Genomic DNA, 22,290 nt, shown 5'->3' with positions numbered 1-22,290 from the left:
GTTATACTCAAAACGAACGATGTTATCAGAGATGAGCAATATATCGATAAAATATTAAATATCGAATAAACTGCACTGCAAGTCCACAAATATATATATATATGGGCACACTGAATACTGTTAACACCCTTTATTGAGGACTACTTCAAAAATTTTATAGAAGTTACAAGAAAACTTGACCATAACAAGGAAAATTATTTAAAGTAAACATTTTGTAATTTCATGTGTCTAACTTTTTTAATATAGTTCTCTTAATTAGCAGACATTTAGCAGTCAGCATTATTTATTATTAAAAAGCGAAATTTTATAAATTTCCAAATAACATCAAACAAATATATAATCTATCTCCATAAAGCTCCAGGTACCATTTATTAAATAACTGACAAGCTCTGTTTTTGAAGGACAACTAACGATCAAAATAATTTAAATCCATCATGTCCGCTAAAGCTGCATTTAATTAAAAACATATACATAAACGTATTTATATAAAATATTATCACATCCCCTAACATTTACATTGTCTTCAAATGCTTTGTTTCTTTGAAGTTTCCCGCTAATAACAATTAGACGCAGGCTTTTGAAGTTTCCTTAAAATAATTTGGAAGTTTTCATCTTATTTATTGAATAAAAACTAAGAATTTTTTCTTAAAACTTGCTCTAGAGCCTGAATTTAATAAATCGACTCTATTGTCGTTTTGATAATATGAGGATTTACATAAATGGGTCATATTTGTTCTGGGGGTTGTTTTAAAAAAAGCACTAATGAATCGATTTTTTAGTAAATGTCTATCAACATATATATTAATCAGAAGTCGTAACTTTATCGCATCTGTTTTCGAAACAAACTTTCTAATCATGAAATACATACGACACTTGAACTATTTTATCAATTCGTGCCACCATGCATCGCGCTAGCTTTGATTTGTATTTAGCTAATAAATTGTCGCCATTATTCAAATTACAGGAGAACACACACACGACTGTTCATGTGCTTAAAAGCAAATTGACGCAATAAAACACTAATATCACTAGATAATAAAGTAATAATCCTATTAGTGCGATTTGGTAAAGTCGATAACCGTTTTGTGTGTGCCAAAATAAGGCACACAATCGGCGTCAAATGACGTTCGGTTCATAGTCAATTTGTGAGGTGGCTGCAGATGTAAAAGGAAATAAAGGGGAATTTCCAACGACATCGATGCCATCGTCATCTTGTCTATCCATTTCATCGATACGCGGTATTGGCATTTCAGTCTGATTAATACTAGTTTGATGATCTATTTCACGCAAGAGTTGTGTAGCCGCAATGGCCTGTTTACTTTGGGGGCTTGAAAATTCCAGTACCTTAAGGTGATAAAAAACACCCTCGTCGTCTAACGCAAAAAATTGTGTGAAGTCCCCACTCGCATAGAAATGACGAGCCACATTTCCTACATATTTTATACAAGCTAGCAGCTCTGGCAATTTAGCGTTACCCTGCTTATCTCTCCAAAGATGTGCTTTGCTTTTGTCTGCATGTTTATGGCCATCTAGTGGCATCAGCGGTTTCGCATCTTTCTGATCCTCTGATAGGTCCAAGCAAGGAGCTGCGTCGACTTCCTCCCGAGCCTCGGCATAACACTGTGACTGACCCTGTCTAAATCTCATGTTGCGACGATAAGAAGTCACCCGATTGTTAAGCATATGCTGCACGTTCCAAAAACACAATTGTTCCGCACAACTAACAAGAATCTGTTTGCACGGCGAGAAACGCAGTTTCATTACATGGCAGGCCTCATGTCCCTGTGATATTGTATATATATGCTGTAACCGAAATTTCTCATATGTGTAAATCTACAAATAAAAAAATTCATTAAGTGTACAGCTTATTGTATATAAGCCTATTGTTTTACCTTAATGTGTCCATTATAAAATCCAATGGAAACTATTTTACCATCATTTGTGACTGTGAGGTCATTAATTATTGATTGACTTATTATATTTTCATTGCAGAGTAGTTGACAATATACTTTATCCGTTGTGGTGCTCAATTCGCAAATCTGTAATTACATTCGTTTATTTCAATAGCTTTTAAAGTAATATGTGTTTTAGGGATTACCTTTATTGTTCCGTCTCTAAAAGCTAAATATAGAAGATTATCTTTCAGATCAAATCCGACCAAATGACCATTAAGTTCGTCAAAGTGTTGTAGTTTAGGGTTTAACAAATCTATATACTAATTGGAAATTCAGTTTAAATCAACATTTAATGTTTTGGAATTAAATATTTCAGTGTACTTACAAAAATACCCTCCTCGGAAAATATAAGCAGAAAGTGCTCGTCAAAAAGTCGCGCATACTTTGTATATATCCCAAAATTGACCGCCCAAATTGAGGTTAATGTTGTTTTACCCTCTAATATCGACAAATCGAAAATTAAAGTAATGCATTTACTACGAGATGACACAATTAATATATTCGAATTAATCTTCTTTATATAGTCGATGTTTTCAATCGTATACTCATGTAGTAGCTCTTTGTTTTCGGTAATGTTGAATATTTTACCATTATTATATCCGGCATAAATTGTCTTATTTTTGGAAACGTGTAAAGCAGTGATGTGGTTGTGCCCATGCATCGGCGGTGTTGAAATTGTTGACCAATAGGCGCCACTATGCTTTTTGACTAATTCTGTTGGTATTTGATAAATACGTGATTTTGAGTCTACGATAAATAGCGTTCCGTCATCGATCATTTTTAAGAGCGGGCGCAGGTATACATTTGGTTCAAATTGTTCTCTATTGGCATTGTGAATCCATGTTATAGCATGTTTGTCAATTCCTGGAACGTTTCGCAAGGTATGCAAGTGTAAAACATTTTTTCCAGCTGCACCACATAAAACAATGTACTTCAATATAGGATCATTCAGATCATAGACATCCAAACAAACAATGTGCTCGCTGACGTTGCTTCGCAGAACGGGTTCGGAAAATTTTAAATCGTACACAATAAGACCCTCCAACGTCCCAAGAACAAGATAACGCCCGTCTTTGGATAGTCTGCCACATGTTATAGATACAGCGCCTATATCCGAAAATTTTAACGCTTCTTGATTTAGAGGGTTAATAGTATTTCTGTCTGCTTGTTTGAATCTAAGTCGCCAGACGCTAGATTTAAATATCAACAACAACATTGTGTGAAGGCTGCCATCATCGAATCTGTCAATATAAGTTTGCATTGTAAGCGCTTCTTCAGTTTGAAACAACTGTTCCGTTTCTTTTGATCCGCGGAGCAGGTCCCAAACAGTTAATGTGCAATCATCTGTGCACAGAACATAATACCGATCCAAAACTTTTGAAAAGCATTTCACGTGTCGCTGTTGTGTCTTTAGAATTGGTGTATGCGATTGCTTAAATTTTTCCTCCTTCTTATCCCAGTCGCATATGCAAATATCTCCGTTGGTAAAGGCCACATGAAGTTGAATAAAATTATTTTCTACTTCATCTTTCTCATCGAGAAAAAATGATGACACATTTTGATCCGCGTGGGTATTGGTCAAACGTTGAACTGCGCTATTTACAAACTGCACATTGCAGAATGATTTAGAATGCTTAGGTGGTTGGGCAAGTTGTGGTCTTTCACAACCGCAGCTACGGTGAAGCAACTGCTGTAGCGACCACAGTTTTAAACATCCGTTGCTGTACAGTGTTAAGAGGTGCGACTGGTTGTTAAACACACGCATCTCGATAATATCACAGGGATTATTTTCATCGCTTAACAGATAGGTCATATCTCCCTCTAATGACACATCAGTTAGCAATAGCTGCTGATTGCTTAGTGCCATCAGACAATAGTCATTGTCCAGATAAATTGCATGCCGCACTTGATTGTCACCCAAATTAATAATTTGACGATGTTGGTTGAACCGCCCACTAAAATACATTCAAAAAATATACATCGATTATATCAATATAGGTATATATTATATATGTATATATAAATATACCTATACATATATGTATATATAAATATACCTATACAAACATATTTACCGTTCTGTAAACCATACATAATTAGGAAAGAGTTGCGCTTGTCGATACGCTTCATCATAAAGCGCGCCTTCCGCAGTCATTAATGCAATTTGCAACAAGCAAGTAAATTCCGATCTTATTAACTTTTCCTCGGCATTAAGCAAAAAATCCATAAGCGTACAAAGAAGATCATTATCTATTTAGATTAGAAAAAAATCCTTTAGATCACGTATGTATATACTTGATTTTTTCCTACCAGCTATTTGCTCTCCGTAGAACCTTAGAACCTGTAGAGTATGTAGAACAGATCCTCGAGCATTCCAAGGCGTAGAGTCATTACGTATTTTTTGGTCGAGAAAACGAAAATCAAGAAATATTTTTCGAAATAAACTCTTTTTCTCAAGGCTGTTATTGAGTTTGCTTAAGTGATCGCCAATATGACTATAAAAATAGTTGTCCAGATGAGGTAAAGTCAGGCCATTGTAACTGTCAAAAACTTGAGGTATGCTAAACAGATAAGGAATCATTAAAAATTAAAAAGTTAAGAAACCTGTGTTCAAATAACTTACTTGTAATAATCAATAATTCTCCTGTTTAATGCAGCTTCATTCTTAATAGGTAACTTTAACTCTCTATATATGCTAGGTAGAGTTATCGTCAGGCGATTCTGCTTATCTTTATGCTTTTTCACTAAAAAATACTTATTTAATTTATTGACGACGTGTATCGGGTCCGTAACTGACCAAACGGCGCCCAATAGCTGTATAAGAAAATTAATTAAATGAAAATTATTTACTGAATACTCGCTCTACTTACCTGAATAGGTATATGGGCAGAGTCGGGAAATATAAATAGTGCTTCATAGAGTTGTCTGTCCTTAGGCTCCAATACATTTAAGGAGGTTTTAATTATAGTAGTCAATTTGGCGGAGTTTATTCTGTTAAGATATATTATTAGAATAGGCATATTCTATATATATATTTATAAGGTAAGATATTGGATACTTACTGTTTCCAATTGTCAATTGTACAAAGGCCATCCTGTATGCTTTCTGCGATTACACTCAATTGAAGGGGATTTCTTATTTGCTGTCGATAAAGGGCTACCGTTAAATCCTCGACCGAATCGTCTTGATTTTCAGAAAGATATTTTGCAAATAAAGACTCCATCTCGGATAGTGTGAGGACATCATTGACAGTGACATGAGTTGTAGTTACTGGCGACAAAAAATTAACTACGCTCTTGTCCCGGCTGGTCAGTAGGATCTTGCATCCTAGGTTAAAAGCTTGCCACGTTTCTTTGTTCTGAACATTGCGTAAAACCAGTAGACAATTTTTGTAAGACTTATTTTTAAGTATATTTCTTAGCTGAGTTTGCACACTTTCGATGCGTAATGGGACGCTTTGATTGCAGTAACTGCACAAGTTGGGAGCAATTTGGTAAAGAAATGACTGCAGCATTTCTAAACGACTCTCTGGGCAAAGGCAACTTCGCACGTCTAGCCAAAATATCTTAAAGTCCATTTTCCGTTGCACAACGTACGAGGAACATACGTCTAAAACAAGCCATTGCTTGCCAGCTCCAAGATCGCCTTCGACAACAACATTTTTCGACGGCCTCAGCTCAAGCAAGGCCTTCTGCAGTTCCAAATAAGGTTCAATCCTTGGTACGTTATATTTTGTGAATTCTTGATTGTCATTATACAGGCGATCAACTTCCTGAATGTAAGTTTCAGTGTTCAAGCTGGGATCAATACATTCTTTCTGAATGGCGGACATTAGAAAACCATAGTTGGGCCCGTGTGAGTCCTTAAGACCTTCTTCAACAAACTTTTTAACTGTTTCCTTTCGTTGGTTCCGCAAAGTCCAAAATAAACGGTATGTTTGCAATGGATGGGGCATTTTCACAATATCATCGACTTCTTTTTTTTTTAATATTATTCGCAAAATATCCTCAATATCTTTGCAATCAAAATCCTTTTTAAAATCTTCCAGAAAAACCGGGATTATATCCCCATAGCTATGCTGCTCATTCACACTGTTGCAGCAACTCATTTTAATCGTTAAATCCTGCAACTATATTTGAGATGCCGGATATTAAATATTATTGCTTAATAATACATAATAATATATTATTTTTATAGTATATAACTATATTGCTTAATAATAAGGAAGATCTATAAATACAACAACTTAGTGTTTAAAACAAAAACTATTTAGTATTATTATTTGAACAAAATTAAAAAGAATTCGAGTTTAATAGAAAATTAGAAAGTCCAAAAATTATCCCAGAAAATATACTTAATTTCAATGGAAAAACTATAAATATTATATAAACAATATTTATTGATTTTAAAGAGTTTAACCAATTTGTTGATTTCGGCAAGATAAATGATTGAATACTGAAATTTCTTGCTTCGTTCATCGATCCAAATTACATACACAACGCAAAAACATATAAATGTTGAAAGTGTACATAATTGAAAATAACATATAAAAGGAAAAGTTAGATTATTTGTCGCTGCTTGGTATGGGCAAACAACACTGTTGCCCAGGGTCGTGCTTGAGGGTGACTTATAAAAGCGTCAAGGATTTTGTTTAATGTCGTTTCTGATGTGCCTGAAATGTGGTTTTTGTGCAAACGACTCATCAACGCATATAACCCAAATAATGAACTAAGACTGTTCTATTCAAAAGTTGCCGACTTAGCTATACTCTGTCCCCTGTCTCGTTATTTATCTCTTCGTTTTCTCACTCATCGTACGTACTTTACCCAAAATATTGCTTGCTAATATGTATTTAAATCGATTAGTATTGATCTAATAAAATACCTTTGTCTTGTTGAACTATGCAATAAAAAACATGTATGCTTCTATTTCAGATGTATAAAATCATAATACCTTTCTGTATTCATTTTACTGCTCAGGGTATAAGTAAGTTCAATGACTTGTGATATGTATATATTGTTGTATATATTTTTATTTAAAAATCTTCGGAACGTCTTTGTTCATTTTGGAATTTACTGGATTGGATAAAATGTACTTACAATGTATGTAAATATTGCAAATAACAAGTGATATGAAATATTTTATTAATTTACAAACACGAGATGCACAGCTAAGTTACACATGCTTTGTTATATGCATATGTGTATTGCCATTATAATCGTATCACAAATATATTTGCGTCTTTTTAAGATATGATATTTTCAACAAGATCTGAACACTAGAAAATAATGCAGAAACATATACATATGTAAGTACCGATCTAATGAAAATCACTATTGATATCGCTTGTTTATATATTTATTGTTCTGACAGTGTGACCGTATATGTAGAAGTAATAAAAAACTATTTTGCTGCCACAAAATATACTGACAGCTACAAAGTGAGCGATATGAAATGCAACAATAATACATAAATTACTGTAGATACTGGTTATTTTCTTTTTATTCATCACCCAAACATTGCTACAATGCTACATTGTTGAAAAATACAAACTTGTTATACCAAACATCAACATATCGATAATAGTTAAATATCAACTCTATGTAGCTGTCGCGGTGAAAACAAGTTATTCGCACTTTATTGCAACAAATTTCTGAAAAGGAAAAACTGAACTGGTAAGAACTATTAATTATAAATTAAATATTCACTTTACGCTTCAATATACAATATGGCTCTTTAATATTAAATCAGGTATACATTTATATTCTATAAACACACGCGAATAGAAAGTTCAATTGGCAGCTAAAGGTGACGACGCAAGCAAGACGAAGAAAAAAAATATCATCTACGTATACGTAAATTTTTAAGACAATTAAGGTAGGCAATGAAAATAACATTAAATACATGTGACATTAAATGTTTAGCAAAAATATTAGTCCAGTCATCGTTGATTTGGATTGAAGACCAGCTTTGTGCAAATAATAAAAATACAAATAATTTTAAAACGAGGAAAACAAAATGTCCGCTGCTTTGACCGAATTAGCGACACTCGACGTAACCGCAATGGAGCGTGAATGTGATTTGCATTTTTAATTTTTACAATTGTTTAAATGAAATAGGCTTTCACGCACATATTTATTTTTTAGTTTTTGAGTCCGACGCCGCTACCGCTATGTCATGCCGTGCACCCTTTCAACCCGAGGAACAATACGAGCAGTTGCGCCGACCGAATCCTGGACCAGGTGCCGCTATTCCTATCGCACCACAACTCGCCACTGCTTTGCCTCTGGAGCAACAGGCCCACCTTTTTAATGAATTTGCCTCTGTTGGCTATGCTCCGGCTGCATTTGCACCAGGTCCTCCTGTTAGTTTTGCAGCTCCATCACAGGCACCAATTATGGCCGACGTGGCAAGTGGATTCGGGCATTCAAAGCTTTCGGCTAGCGCGACTGTTTTTATACCTAACCAATCGAGTAACAGTAATATAGGTAAGCGTGGACCGCCACCGCAGCAACAGCAATATCAACATCAACATCAACCGTCAGGGCCAGCACCTTATGCTCAACAACACCAACAGCGTTATTTGAATGGACTCAAGCAACAGCATCAGCAGCAAAAAAATTACAATCATCACCAGCAAAATCTGCAGTATAACAATGATATGCAAAAGCTGTCAAACTCGGTTCAAGCTCGTCTGCATATTGGTCAACAACCACCGCATAATGGTGCAATGAACAATTACTATCAACAGCAGCAGGTACAAACACTGCAACACCAACAACACACACAACAATCACAATCGAAATTTCAACGTCATGCGCATTTAAATAATTCATTCCAACAAATTGCACAACAGCCACAGCAGCAGCAGCAGCAGCAGCAATATTTCCACCAGCAACCACAACCATCGACTTCATCGGCTGCTGTTTCAACTTCGTCGGCCTCGTCCCATCCTGACATGGAAACAATTGCTTTAGAATATCTTGATACTGTAATACATTGCCTTAACCAGGTGAGTAACAATTTGAATAATGAAACCTTTATACTTCATATAATCGGAAATTTTTTAAATGTTTGCAAATATTTTCATCCATCCAGAATCCCGGACAATTCGATACAATTGCATCACGTTTCCTAACAATCTTTGATGGAATGGAGAGTAATAACTATGTGCTCTCAATCGCCATGGAGGATATATTTGAAAAATCAATTGAACAACCAAATTTTCGGTACATGGGAGCTAAATTGTATAATTTACTGCATATGCTCAATCTCAAGCCGGATTCGCTGTTTCACACCTTGCTTAAATGTAAGCTTGACTATCACCGTGCTGAGGTAGATAAGTATATGCAATCAGTAGAACAGCAGCAAAAGGTGAGGGAGACAGCCCTCTTCCTAGCCGAATTGTACATGCAATTGCGTGGCGATGATGACGCCCGAATCCAGCTCATTGCTGTTAATATAGTGTACTCGCTGAAACAACTTTTAGCATATGAGAGTTCTGAAAATGTGCGCTGTATATGCCAGACATTGAAGTTGGCCGGTTACGACCTAAGTGCTGATTGCAAACAGGACATGCAATATATTATTGCTTTATTACAGGCGTTCGAATTTAAGTCGCCTGGTAAATACGCTATGGTTGCCAATGTTATTGCATTGCAGCAAAACAATTGGGGACGGAAGGTATCGAATGCTCTTGGCGGAGATGATGATGTTGTTGCAAAGCCACCAGAGCCACCACGCTTGAGCGACGAGCCCGTCTTCTATGGCCCAGATGGACGCGAGCTTACAGCCGAGGAAACTGATTTTCTCGCCGCTGAGGATGATGCTACCGGCAGCGATGGTGACGAATTTGATGTAAGAGATAACGATTTGGATCTCGACCCGGAAATGGACGAAGAGACTGAGCGTGCTTACAAGGACTTCTGTAAACAAGGAAAACAATCGCAGGCAAACAAGAAATCTTAATTTTGTATGTGTGAAAAATGTGTGGTGTTAATTTGGCGTGGCAGTAGGGATACATTTTAAGTATACTCACATATTTAAAGGGGTTACCTGACAAATTATTGGTTGTGTAGTTGCAATTTGAATTTTTTTTGTTTTTTTAAATTTTTTTATTTTTAATTGGTTACAAATTATTTGTGATATATGACATCTATGCTTAGCTTTTGTATTACATACATATTTATGTCCATGTGTGTGTGTGTATTCAGAAGCACTTCTCAATATTTTAAATACCTTGTTTTTATGGAATAGGTACTCGTTTAAAAAAAAATCTAAACATTTTCTTTAACCTTCTGCCACGCCGATGCGTTACAACACAAACACTTTTTGAGACTCGTACAAATAGTATTCGTATGCCTACACATCCATACATATGTAGATTCATAACTGCAACACATTCAATTTAAATTGCATTCTCTTGATCATATAAATTTAAAAACAACAGCCACGCTTAATTTTTTAATTAATTTTAATTAATGTTAAACAAAACGATTTAAATATATAAATAAACCTTTGAATCGCGACCGTCTCTCAAGTAACTTATTTGCTGGAAAAGTGGGTACTTGGAGTAGTTGAATTGGGATAATGGCGCTTTGAGCTCCTGAATGAAGGTATCGATAATATTCGATACATATCGGATCATATTTGCGTTTTGTATCTCAATTATGCGCTCTTCGCCCTTTTTGTGTTCTGTTTGGGTCTCAAGAATTGCAAGTTATTATAAATAAAGTTAAAAATGTTTAATACGAAATAACCAGTGTCGTGTTTATAATAAGTGCGTCAAGGTGTTGCTTGAATGCGATGAACAAAAATGAACGCATAAAGAAATTTGGCTCCAAACGAGCGTGATGTCATTGTGGTGCTATATATTGAAGCATTCATATACATATGTATGTATGTATGTACACACAATACTCACGTACATATAACTTACAATTTTTTAAAGTGTCTGGCATGAATATCTGCGGATGTACCATAATAACATTGTATGCATTTGTGTAAATACAAACTAGAAGGATAAAGAGAATAATCACCAATATTTTATGCAGTTTTTATGTTTTATTTTTATATATAAGAAACGCAAAATACAAAACTGACATCTAAAGGTCATCAAATGTACATTCTTAGGCACATACACATGTATGTTGGTATATATTCTACAAAAATTAAAGGGACCGCAAACAATTTGTAGTGTTGCGTGAGGGGCTTCGCAGCCAAAGCCGATGCATTGTGTTGACTGAAGTAGATAAGTTTGTATCTACATTTATAGATTAATAAAATTGACACTTGAATTTGTGCTTCCTCAAAGAGTGGTCAAATATCATATTTATATTCAAAAATGTAGTATTATAACTCTTTTAAGTTTAATTATTATTTAAAAAAAAAACACGGTATAATTAATTTAATTTAACAAAATCGAAAGTAATAAATCTTGTAAATTTTCTCTATATTTTTACAGGAGCTCTGACTTATAACAAGAGTCAGGGAAATAGTCAGTAATAGTCCAAAATTACATCTATCAACCGCAAGCGAATATTTCCGTTAGGTGTGTATTTAACGTGTTCATAACATACGAAAATAACGACCAACTATCGAATGTGGATTGAGTGTGTGCCTTAGTTTGGAAACTAAACTGATTTTGGGTCGCAATGGGCAGCGTCTGGAAACGTTTGCAGCGAGTTAACAAACGTGCGGCGAAATTTCAGTTCACTGCCTCCTATCATGATCTGCGCTTGGAGACCACCGCTAAGTGGTAAGTTAGACAATTTTGGTCATTTTAATTCTAATGTGTATAGTTTTGTTAAACTATCGAGATTTCGTCGGGAAAATCTGCCTGTAAAATATAAATAACATGGTTTGCTTTGAAATATGTTAATGTCTTATAAACATTTTATAAGTATAGGGTATAAAGATGATTTCCATTTCCTGTTGACTTTACACACACTCTCGACTTTACTATAAGCGACTAAAATATATACATATATATATATATATATAAATGATTAAGTCAATGCCTCTGCATGACTTACAGTTTGGTGCCCGCACTTTCTTGATACCAGCAGGCACCATTGCAGTTTTTGAAACAAAAATATCCAATCGTTGTTATCAACAAACAGTATATCTTCAAGTTTTATGTAGTTTTAGTTGTGAGTCTGTGCTTCAGAAATGTGTCAATTAAACAAATCTTTCGAATAATAAATACTTAACCAATGAAGGTTTTTGTAGTTTCTGCGATATTGTACATATGCATAAGTACATTATATACGTTTGGTGAAGTTGTCCAAATGGACATAAATACATATGTATTTTCTATCTGTATATCTTAAATTTTAGCAAGCAAATTGTATGTAAACCGAAAATAAATTGTGGTCAAAAATATAGAGAAAAACATGTTTTGGTAATTATATTTTTGCCTCAATGTTATTATAAGAGGTGGGTGTTCCTAATATATTATTTTTACTATTTGCTTTTTAAGGCGCCCTTCAAATCTTTCGGTGGTCTGGACGAGACGTTCGAGGCGTGTTGCTAGCTCACCGCTGCCATGGGAGCCAGATATGATGAACCCACTGGTGGGAAACATATCGTGGCCAGTGCCAGACAATCACGCTATTTCGGTAACATTATTTAAGGATCCACGCACTCATGAACTTGAAGACAAAGACTGGACATTTGTGGTCGAAGATGTGAGTAGTCGCATGCATAAACATTTATTATGTTGTTCCTGGCCCGTGACAAAGTTTCGTGCCTATAATTTAGATATATTTTTTTCACTCGGTTCCGCCCGTGAATAATTTGAATCAGCTCCTAATATCTTAAATCGACTTGAAAACATCTTTCGATATATGTAGCAAAAGCCTTATGGAGACATTCCTGAAGTTGAATAGTAAACTATCGTTCATTAAACCTTGCATCCACGGTATCTATTTAAGAGAGTTGGAAAAAGATTGACAAAGATTTTTGAAAATTAGTTTGAATCCGATCCGATGGTAAACCAAAAAGTTGCAACTGTGCCAACAAATTTCCACAGCCGCTTGTGAAATTCGCCAAAAATCGCTGTATGTAGTGATTTGACAATAAGTTTAAGGACGATGAAATTAAACTTAAAAGTGCGCTCAATTAACTTTCGACACGCAATTATCTTGCAAGAAGATCGAAATTTGTGGGTATAACACGAATCAAATGTCACAAAGATCATTGAAAGTGATTTTTAATCAGATCTAAACAAAAAACTTTCAACTTTCAACAACCGTTTACCACAAACGCACATTCATTAAGTTATTTTGTGGGGCTTTAAAATCGGACATTGTATAAATAAAGAGTTTTCCGTTTTTCGCCAATTACCACAGTTACGGTCGGAATATCCAAAATAGCTCAAACACATTTCTTTGAATCGCAACTTTAAATGATTTTCCATAAAGATTCGTGGAAATCGTTGACCCACATTTCTATTAAGAACGGCTGGAAAAGCGGGAAGTTTTTGTTTTACAGTTATTTTATAGTTTATGCAACTGAATATTTTACTGTACACTTTCGAAGGATACTTCGACTTTCTCTTGAAGTGTGGTTTTAAAAAACGTTCCCTCTCTTTAATTTTATAGCTTATTTTGTATTTAAATGGTTTTCCGAATATTAAATTATATTATACATATATATATATATATATACATAGATTTCACTACTGGGTAAAAAGCGAGTACTGGCAAACGCAAGCATCAATATGCGTAAATATGCTAGTGTTGAGTCAACACAGCAGAGTTTTACGTTGAACCTTAAGCCAGTTTCTCGGAAAATAACAGCCGCTGATTTGGAATTGACAATTAGTTGTGTATTTTTGCGCGAGGGTAAAGCAACGTAAGTGCTACTGTTTACACAATCACTTTTAGCACGAACATAATATTTTTAATTTGGCATTGCAGTGATGAAGATATGCAAAGCGTTGTCTCATTTATGTCCGTCAATAACAACTGTGATGTAGCGCCTCTTGACGACTTAGAGGATATACCAGACTTGGAAAACTCCGGGGACATCTCGGACAATTTATATGATTTCACGCAACAGTTGGAGCAAATGACAACAAGTTTAAATGGTTGTACCGATGTACCAACGCCTTTGAGCGGTGAGTATTCATTTGTTTTTATACCCTGAACCCATTAAAAATGGGTATAAGGGTATATTGTATATGTGCAAAATCCAAATGTATGTAACAGGCAGAAGGAAGCATCTCCGACCCCATATGATCAGCATAAATAGCCGAGTCGATCTAGCCATATCCGTCTGTCCGTATGTATGAATGCAAGGATCTTAGAACCTATAAGAGCTAGAGACTTGAAATTTTAGATGTAGGTGCTCCTAGTACCTAGTGCGCAGATCGAGATTGTGTCCGATAATCGATAACGTACTCCGTACTTCTAAAATAGAATAGAAGAGGGTTTACGGTATCCCCTAGTCGGGAGTTCCCGACTAAAACCTCTTACTTGTTTTTTTCGGTACAAGTGACCTTTTTTCTTCACAAAATTCGTCTGAAAATTATTCTACCAAACGTCAACAAAATATAGAAATCCTTAGTCTTTTTAAAGGAAATGCTAAATAGCACAGGGAGTATTATTGCAAGGCTTGTTTGATAAAATTATAACATACATTTGGGGATATCGAGGAAACATTTATGTTTGAAGACATACGTATATATATATTGATGTTTTAAAACATAAAATTCCTGCAAAACTGATTTTTGTTTACAAAAGTTTGTAGTGGTGATGGTGTTTATTTTAAACTGTAGCCCGTAAATGAAAACAAAAAGTCATAACACAAAAGGTCTTTAAAAAGTATGCATAATAAAAATGTTACTACATTTTCTTTCATTTTTGATCCGTTGCAATCTCCAAAACGACACTACGCAATTAACGACACAACGTAATATGTTTGACAATATGATCAACCTGTTTCTTTTTTGATGATGTTGGTGTGGGTAGTTCCTTCATTGTCAGAAGATCCAACTCCATTGGCCGAGACATTTAACGCTTTACATTTTGAACAAGAAGCGGATCATAAAAACGTACAGCCTTGGTCGATCGTTAAAACGGATGAACCATTAAATACTCCTAGTGCACATAATTCACAACTGGTTACTCTCAGGACGCCTATTAAAGACACTGATCTGATTAAGGAAAATAATCAAATTGCTATTGAATTATTGAAATCCAATCAAAACGAAAGGTTCCAGGAAGTTCTTACATCTACGCCTATAGAAGCACAAAAGGCTGCAGTAAAAGTGAAAAGTAGCTCAAGCAAAGCTCTCAACTTTGACAAACATGATTGCAGCACTGTCGACATAGTAAAATCAAAGAATATAAATTCATATGACGATGAATCAACTGAAGTCTTAAGAGTAAACGTTTCTACCACTGCTGAGGAAACTGGAGGCACACAATCTACCGAGGAACAAACGAAGCCGATAGAGGACCAGGCTATGGTACCTATTGCCAAGCGCCCTGAACTTCAGCCCCTGAATTTAAAGAAAAATTATGAGTCTACACCTACCACAAATAAATTTTCAAATGTAAATAATGCTTCTCTAAAGCCTGTGGAGAAGATCGTTCTGAAGGATAACACCCCTGGACAAGATTTGTTAGAGTGGTGCAAAGAGGTAACCAAAGATTATCCAAATGTTAAAGTGACAAATTTGACTACCAGCTGGCGCAATGGCATGGCGTTTTGTGCAATAATACACCATTTTATGCCACGTTTGATGTAAGTACTTATTTTATTTACTTTGATTGAAAATGAAGTGAAGGCCATTGTTAATCATAGAGACATGTCGAAGTTAAGTGCACATGACGTTGTTGGTAACTGTCGTATAGCCTTTGATGCGGCAGAAACATTGGGCATACCTCGTGTGATCGAGCCACGAGACATGAATTTGCTCACAGTACCAGACAAATTAGCAGTCATGACGTACCTGCATCAATTACGGGCACACTTCACAGGGAAGCAGTTGCAAATTGAGCAAATTGGTAAGTTTAACATCAATAACGCAGTTATTGTATACATATATTCTTTGTATTCAGGCCCGACATCGGACGAGTCCAGCTACGTTATCGGCAACTACAAGTCTGACAATCTGTCGCAAAATCTAATAAATTTCTCGCACCTGAAGACACAGCTATTACATCAGAATTCGTTCGATGAAGAAAATATCTGTCAGCAACAACAGCTGTCGCCCACGAGTAAAAAAGACGTCAAAAATCTTATATTGACAAGTTCAAAGAATATTTTGGGTAAAGTTCTTTCCCCAACTAAAGACAAAAATGTAGTCAATGCAATGCAGACCGCAAATCAGACAACTAAATCCTCACTGGGTCGACATACTCCTCCTCCTCCTATCGATGGCAACGGCGATACATGTGAGGAAATGCAAAAGCTTAACAAGGAATCAACGTCGCCTATGTCGTTAGATGCTAATGCGACAAATGTAAGTTAGGCTTAAGCCGAATCAGCTTAAGTGTTTTTTTTTAGCTATATCTTTGCGCATTGAAAGGTATATAAATTCCACTGCTCGAGTTTGAAAGCATTTGAAAGCGATGTGAATTTGCTGAATATAATTTTATTATTTGTTCGTTTGCCTTACTTTACTTTTATCCATTCACTTAAATTTATTTTGCATCTGCTTTGACCTCGGCTTTTGCTTCTGTTTTTGGTTTTGTTCGTTTTTATTTTCGTAGCGAATTTTAACGCGCCACAAAGAAATGAGCGAAAAAGCTAAGCTGATGATGGAAAAATTAAAAATTTCAAATTGTGATGAGCGCCCTGATGCGAACGATGTAAGTAGATATGGGTACCTTTTGCATATTGCTTGTTGAGCTTGCATGCATCGTATATTTTTAATTTTGAAGAAAAACAATTCAATGTTAATTTTTTTTTTAATTTTGAACAGGAGGATCGACAGCAGCGATTAAGGGAGCAGGCACGACGACTTATATTAGAAACACGAAATAAGATAGCAGGACCTGTAAATAGCGGTGTGGACAGTCCAACAAGCCCAACTAAGCTCAAGCGATTCAACTATACTCCTGAACGTACTATATCACCTATACACAACGGCAGTAGCAACGGAGATTCTTACATTGACGTTCCCTCAAATAAAATAGCTCTTGTACGGGATAAACCTGATCACTACGTTAACCACACGAGTCCTAGTCATAGATTAAGCGACGGTAACATCACTCCTTTGCAATCCTTTAACGCAGTCGTGGAAAGGATCTCACCAAAGCATGAAAAAAAAGTTAGTAGCGGCTTGATACGTCTTATATATATATATATCACATATATATATACATAATCACATATATATATATATACATAATCACAATATATATATACATATATATATATATCCATATATATTTACTATGATTTGTCCTCATGTCTGATTATATTTTAAATTGTAAACGCTGTTTTGATCAAACCTTATTTTTATTTAAAAGATAATTTACATCTTTGAACCCTCTTTTTTGCGGTTTTTTTTGTCTATGCCAATAAAAGCTTTGACGATAAATCCGCACAAGAATTATAAATTTGCTTAAGCAATATAAAAATATCTACCATGCAATTTTGCAAGAGTATAAAGTTATAAATTTCGGTGTGCCGAAAATACTTGTATTTTATGTATTTAATTAAAGTTTCTTTTTCAGAATGATAGGCTTACATACATTGAGTCTGAGCTAGAAGCATTGGAACGCGAACAAGAGGCAATCGACCAAAAGGCTAGCAGTCTGGAGGCCAAACTGCGTGCAGTTATGGGCGGTAATCCAAGTAATAATAAAACTGGTACAAATCCCTTCCTTAGGTTAATACGCAATAGCATTGGTGGCGGTGATGTCATACGTATTAAGCTGCTTGACTGGGATGATGAAAGTTTATTTAGTAGTGGTGCAAGCGGTGCTGGCAGTGGCACTGATGACGACGAAGAGACATACAGTGACAATTCCACCACCTCTGGCAAGATGGAGAAGCAGCATGATGAAGTTCAGGCTTTTGAAATGAAACTGCGACCAGAACATCACGCAATAAAGATGCAAACACGGTCAAGGCCGCGCGCTCAGTCTTGTTTTGTGACTACGAATCTTAACTATTCACCGATTCGGCCTACATATCAACACCAGTTACCTGAAAATTATTGTCATCGTCATCAGCATGGCTCAAACCAAGTTTCTCACCACGTTCATCACGTGGGACCGTATAGTCATTCACCATGTAACTCTGCTTCAGTTGCGTCCTCCCGACAATCATTCTGTGATAAGTTACAAGCCCTTAGTGCAGAAGATGTCAATGCTAAGATTGTAGCGCCTACTGATCAAATGGCCTTTTGTCGGAAACGACGTGATGAACACAAGAGAGCCCACCAGAAACACCGGCGCTCTCGTCCCCGCAGTTTTTGTGGTAATGTCGTGTCTTAAAAGCCGAATAAGTTAACTGCTTTTGCCATGCCCGCAACAGCACGCCAAAGCTAAACGCCTGCCTGCCCGTATATCCGTTTATGTGTTTTTGCTTTTAACCGTCCAGTCAACGCGCTGCATTTGTTTAAAAAGTCTTTACTGCCTCGAACTAAATTCCTTACAAATTTGTACCATAACCACAATGAACAAAATATCACTAATCACCATTTAGCTCTCTGCGACGACGACGAAAAACAAAACCAAAACTACTGACTTCAATAACCGACTTTGTTAGACTCTAAAATGTTAAATAATTTTAATCTTTGTTCAATTGTTGGGAGTCGGTCTTAAACAGCTTTTGCTTTCCCACAGAAACTGAAGAAACCGAAGAACAATTGCTTTCACAGTGGTTTACACTCGTAAACAAGAAAAATGCACTCCTTAGGCGTCAGATGCAGCTAAACATTCTGTAAGAATTAGCGTAAAAAGCGTACATTACATTCAATTCACCGTTAATTTTTCCGATAGTGAACAGGAAAAGGATCTCGAGCGCAAATTCACAATGCTTAATCAGGAGCTGCGCGCTGCTCAATCTGTTGAGGATTGGCGAAAAACGGAGGTGCAACGTGAAAAGGAGCGCCTGTTGTTGGAAGAGCTTGTGACTATTGTTGATAAGAGAGATCAGCTGGTGCAACATTTACACAATCAAGAAATAGCGTATGTATTGTCACTAGAAATATATAAAAAAGAAAACTTTTAATCATTTATTTACAGTATTGAGGACGACCATGAAATAGCGCGCGAGCTTGAACAAGTAGACATTAGCGGCAACAAAGAAAAGTGTATTCTACAATAAAAAAAACACCTGACGTAATTCAACTTGACTGGAGATTAAACCTACACTAATATCTATAATATTGTGGATATACACAATCATAACTTAACTGTATGTATTAAAAATCGTAATATAAAAATGAAACAAAGATCCACTAGTCTTCTTTAACAGATGTTGCAGACTGGAAACATATGGGTTAATATTGTAAAAAAAAAAAATTGACATCAAAACGTCCGATAGCGAATTAAGCAGCTTTAAAATTTGAATAAATTCTAAATCATTTTACTTAAAAGAATGTTGTCATGTACATTTTAAAATTACATTTCATTTACCTAACTATATATGATAATTGTTTTAGTGCCATTATTTTATCCGTTTGGTAAAGATTTTCAATTTCAAAAACCCAACTGTGAGTTTAACTCGTTGCACATTAATTTTATTTTAGCTTTAATACTACGTATTAAAGAAAGCTTCACCCCTAAGAATATGTATAAACTATTTGTTAAGAAACTTGTTTTATTTAGTTTTTACCTTTATCTTATTTAACTATTTACTGGTGGTTTATTTATATATGTTACAATAGTCGTAATTGGCGTAATGTAATGCCTTTACTTCAACCAAATGGTCCTTTAAAGAAAATAGTTTTATGTTTTTAAATAAATATACTTTATTCAAAACCTCACTCGAAATAAAAATAATATGTATGTATATACTAGTAGCTGGTATTTCCGGTGCTTGCCCGGTCCATGTTTTTAACATCAAATTTTAGACCTAGACCTTTTTGAAACCAAAACAAAAACAATTACCATACTGTTTATAGAATTCAATAAAGACTCGTATGAATGTGTATCGTGTACATGTATACAGAAATTCTTGCAATTCGAGAGCTGCGGCAAACAAGTGTTCATTTACGCACACGTGTAATTTAATAATTTATGTATATCTAAACCAGTCTGGAACAAATTTCAGCAGTAGATCCTCTGCTTAAGATTATTCGTGTAAGACAAATACTTTAAAATTGTGGCTTAAATTAATAGTTAGTTCCAATTAATTTGTTTATTTGATTTACAGCCACAGGTTGTGGAGGCGGCTATCCAAAACAAACTAGTACTGGCACTAGAAGCAACTATGTACGCTCAATTTCAAGTTTTTAGCTCTTACAATTATTGAGATCCTTGACTTCATACTTTCCGATTGAGGGGCAGACCGACTCGGCTATTGATGCTGTTCAAAAATATATGTATATAGGTATGTCGGAGATGGTTCCTTCCGCCTGTTACATATATTTTTGCATACATACAAAAAAGCGCACATTTTCAATTTGAATTTAAAAACAATCCTTTCACCACATCGTGCAACATCGGGCCTGAAAAAAAGCACGCGTTGTAGTTAAAGGTTCGACAAACTTCAACCTAAAGGATTTCAAAAGGGTTGACCTATTGTGTTTCCACATTGTGTGTGTGAGAACCGCCATACCATTATCTTGCCACATCCGTTGTTTACCTTCTTTTTTGTATACCTAACAAGATACTCAGCCTTTCGGACTACAAACGCTTCTTTTCGCATCATTATCGGAAAAATGTATCTTGGTTTCATCAATCATTATTTATATTCTTTTTTATTTTTTTATAAACATTTTGTACAATTAATCTTATAGGATTTGAGTCTATAGTTCCTTAACAGCTGGGATAAAATATAGCTGTTAATTAAAAAAAATACGGAACTCTGTATACCAATCCAATAAAAAGTATGCCATGTTTTAAACTCTAATAAATATGCGGGTAGAAGCCACAGAGCTTGACCGCATAACCAAAGAACAAGAAGGGACGCACATCTAGCCAAAGACAGACGCTGAAAATTTTTTATGCATACCGGTAGCAGAGCCAAATACCAAATAAAGTACTGTGAAGTAACTACAGAATTATAAGTCACGATGACAAAGGCCAAACTAAACGCACAAAATGGTAATGTCTGCTGAAATCGACCAAAACTTAGACTTAAGTATAGTATAAGTATTAGCTGCGGCACTACCACAAGCAGTTTTAATATAAGATTGGATTCATCAACTCCCTCCGCATTGCTTAGGTATTGCAGCAAGAAATGCAGCGAAAAATTGTGACGTACGTCCTTTCGTATAAGGTGATAAAAATAGGCTTCGTAAATATACTTCCATCCATACAGTGCATAAAAAGTCCATGTAAAAGCTGCTAGTCCTAATAATGTTCCGAGCACAAGGCAAATCTGCTGCTTATTAGGCCAAATCATTTGGAGGAGTCCACGAGATTTCCGTGAAGCGGCATCCGACAAGCTCAAATAGTATGTTAAACTAAAAACTATTGGGTAAAGGCGTAAGTGTATCACAAATCCGTGGACCAAACCGGCACAGAAAGCAATCAAGAATTTGGATTTTTGATGATCCATTTTAATCAGTAGATATATGCTTAACAGCACAAAGAAGCTGGTTACACTATCGCCGTTACCACGAGTTGATATTACTGCCGTCAGCGGATTGTAGAGCCAAAAGCAGGCCGAGATGCGTGCTATTTTTTCAGTTTCTTTACATTCTTTGTGCGAGTGCGGTGATTTTATCAGCATTGATTTATCATATTTCATTTGTAAATATTTCTGTTCTTTCTGATATTGCAGCTGTAACTCAAATCGTACTAAGGCATAAATAAGTATTCCCAGAAGTAAATCGAACAGCGCGTAAAATAATTTACCACATGCAGGATGCAAAATAACATTTGGTATTTGAATATATGCCATAATAGGACTGTAACGATAGGTGTGCCGCGCAAAGGGTGTATCTCCGATTAAAGCTAGCCGAGCGCCGTCCGTTACAACATTATAGTCTATATCTGTGTATGGCACTGCCGATCTGGTGTCTTGTACGTGGGCATAGAAAATAAGCGCAAGTCGGAGTATAGCGGCTATTAATAGATGTGATTGAAAACTGAGATGCAATATGTACTGGCTTTTATTTTGTAGCCAAGTGTTTTTTACGGGTAACCTCGGGAATTTGCCCGTTGTCTCCGACATATTTGAAATAGAATTTAAAAGCGTA

General features: G+C 35.6%; 4 protein-coding genes across 15 annotated transcripts; 2 read left to right on the top strand and 2 right to left on the bottom strand.

The window, feature by feature from the left end:
* Positions 1 to 344: 344 nt before the first annotated feature.
* On the bottom strand, positions 345 to 7,322 carry Dark (Death-associated APAF1-related killer). 2 transcript variants are annotated; one of them, XM_002058827.4, is made up of 10 exons: positions 7,055 to 7,322; positions 5,018 to 6,084; positions 4,826 to 4,946; positions 4,579 to 4,769; positions 4,266 to 4,516; positions 4,031 to 4,205; positions 2,281 to 3,910; positions 2,099 to 2,215; positions 1,893 to 2,039; positions 345 to 1,833 (listed from the first exon to the last, which is right to left on the bottom strand). In XM_002058827.4, the coding sequence occupies exons 2-10, from the start codon at positions 6,061 to 6,063 to the stop codon at positions 1,117 to 1,119; spliced, it is 4,395 nt and encodes a 1,464-aa protein (XP_002058863.1). In that variant the 5' UTR covers positions 6,064 to 6,084; positions 7,055 to 7,322; the 3' UTR covers positions 345 to 1,116. The 2 variants fall into 2 exon arrangements, with proteins under 2 accessions (XP_002058863.1, XP_032293208.1); XM_032437317.2 differs by having other exon boundaries at positions 5,018 to 6,078.
* Positions 7,323 to 7,477: 155 nt separating this feature from the next.
* On the top strand, positions 7,478 to 10,483 carry Paip1 (Poly(A) binding protein interacting protein 1). 5 transcript variants are annotated; one of them, XM_015169234.3, is made up of 4 exons: positions 7,478 to 7,630; positions 7,707 to 7,832; positions 8,102 to 8,967; positions 9,054 to 10,483. In XM_015169234.3, the coding sequence occupies exons 3-4, from the start codon at positions 8,128 to 8,130 to the stop codon at positions 9,921 to 9,923; spliced, it is 1,710 nt and encodes a 569-aa protein (XP_015024720.1). In that variant the 5' UTR covers positions 7,478 to 7,630; positions 7,707 to 7,832; positions 8,102 to 8,127; the 3' UTR covers positions 9,924 to 10,483. The 5 variants fall into 5 exon arrangements, with proteins under 5 accessions (XP_015024720.1, XP_002058864.2, XP_032293215.1 ...); XM_032437324.2 differs by lacking the exons at positions 7,478 to 7,630; positions 7,707 to 7,832 and adding an exon at positions 7,892 to 8,031 and having other exon boundaries at positions 8,102 to 8,443; positions 8,501 to 8,967; XM_032437325.2 differs by lacking the exons at positions 7,478 to 7,630; positions 7,707 to 7,832 and adding an exon at positions 7,892 to 8,031 and having other exon boundaries at positions 8,102 to 8,712; positions 8,812 to 8,967.
* A 152-nt stretch (positions 10,484 to 10,635) lies between these two features.
* Ehbp1 (Eps15 homology domain containing protein-binding protein 1) lies at positions 10,636 to 21,327 on the top strand. Of its 7 annotated transcripts, none has more exons than XM_070210410.1 (15): positions 10,638 to 10,857; positions 11,419 to 11,712; positions 12,436 to 12,643; positions 13,630 to 13,811; positions 13,877 to 14,076; positions 14,930 to 15,707; positions 15,768 to 15,970; positions 16,025 to 16,428; positions 16,679 to 16,777; positions 16,891 to 17,238; positions 17,648 to 17,759; positions 18,764 to 18,860; positions 18,920 to 19,108; positions 19,166 to 19,337; positions 19,398 to 21,327. In XM_070210410.1, the coding sequence occupies exons 2-14, from the start codon at positions 11,609 to 11,611 to the stop codon at positions 19,245 to 19,247; spliced, it is 3,006 nt and encodes a 1,001-aa protein (XP_070066511.1). In that variant the 5' UTR covers positions 10,638 to 10,857; positions 11,419 to 11,608; the 3' UTR covers positions 19,248 to 19,337; positions 19,398 to 21,327. The 7 variants fall into 7 exon arrangements, with proteins under 7 accessions (XP_015024722.1, XP_015024724.1, XP_015024723.1 ...); XM_070210409.1 differs by having other exon boundaries at positions 17,648 to 17,768; XM_070210408.1 differs by having other exon boundaries at positions 17,648 to 17,783.
* Positions 18,763 to 22,265, bottom strand: PIG-M (Phosphatidylinositol glycan anchor biosynthesis class M). Its single transcript, XM_002058830.4, has one exon. The coding sequence runs from the start codon at positions 22,263 to 22,265 to the stop codon at positions 20,853 to 20,855; it is 1,413 nt and encodes a 470-aa protein (XP_002058866.1). The 3' UTR covers positions 18,763 to 20,852.
* Between the last annotated feature and the right edge of the window lie 25 nt (positions 22,266 to 22,290).

This window comes from Drosophila virilis, chromosome 5 (assembly GCF_030788295.1).
Source record: "Drosophila virilis strain 15010-1051.87 chromosome 5, Dvir_AGI_RSII-ME, whole genome shotgun sequence".
NCBI lineage: Eukaryota > Metazoa > Arthropoda > Insecta > Diptera > Drosophilidae > Drosophila > Drosophila virilis.
Note: the sequence above shows the minus strand (reverse complement) of the source record. Positions and strands in the feature narration are given on the sequence as shown.

Coding starts and splice junctions, on each gene's coding strand:
- Dark (XM_002058827.4), bottom strand. CDS start 6,063: ATGAGTTGCTGCAACAGTGTGAATGAGCAGCATAGCTATGGGGATATA. Junction 4,770..4,825: donor CTGCCCATATACCTATTCAG/GTAAGTAGAGCG, acceptor TTTCTTATACAG/CTATTGGGCGCCGTTTGGTC. Junction 2,216..2,280: donor TTTCCGAGGAGGGTATTTTT/GTAAGTACACTG, acceptor ATTTCCAATTAG/TATATAGATTTGTTAAACCC.
- Paip1 (XM_032437323.2), top strand. CDS start 7,974: ATGTCCGCTGCTTTGACCGAATTAGCGACACTCGACGTAACCGCAATG. Junction 8,032..8,101: donor AACCGCAATGGAGCGTGAAT/GTGATTTGCATT, acceptor TTTATTTTTTAG/TTTTTGAGTCCGACGCCGCT. Junction 8,968..9,053: donor TAATACATTGCCTTAACCAG/GTGAGTAACAAT, acceptor TCATCCATCCAG/AATCCCGGACAATTCGATAC.
- Ehbp1 (XM_015169236.3), top strand. CDS start 11,609: ATGGGCAGCGTCTGGAAACGTTTGCAGCGAGTTAACAAACGTGCGGCG. Junction 11,713..12,435: donor TTGGAGACCACCGCTAAGTG/GTAAGTTAGACA, acceptor TTGCTTTTTAAG/GCGCCCTTCAAATCTTTCGG. Junction 14,077..14,929: donor TGTACCAACGCCTTTGAGCG/GTGAGTATTCAT, acceptor TGGTGTGGGTAG/TTCCTTCATTGTCAGAAGAT.
- PIG-M (XM_002058830.4), bottom strand. CDS start 22,265: ATGTCGGAGACAACGGGCAAATTCCCGAGGTTACCCGTAAAAAACACT.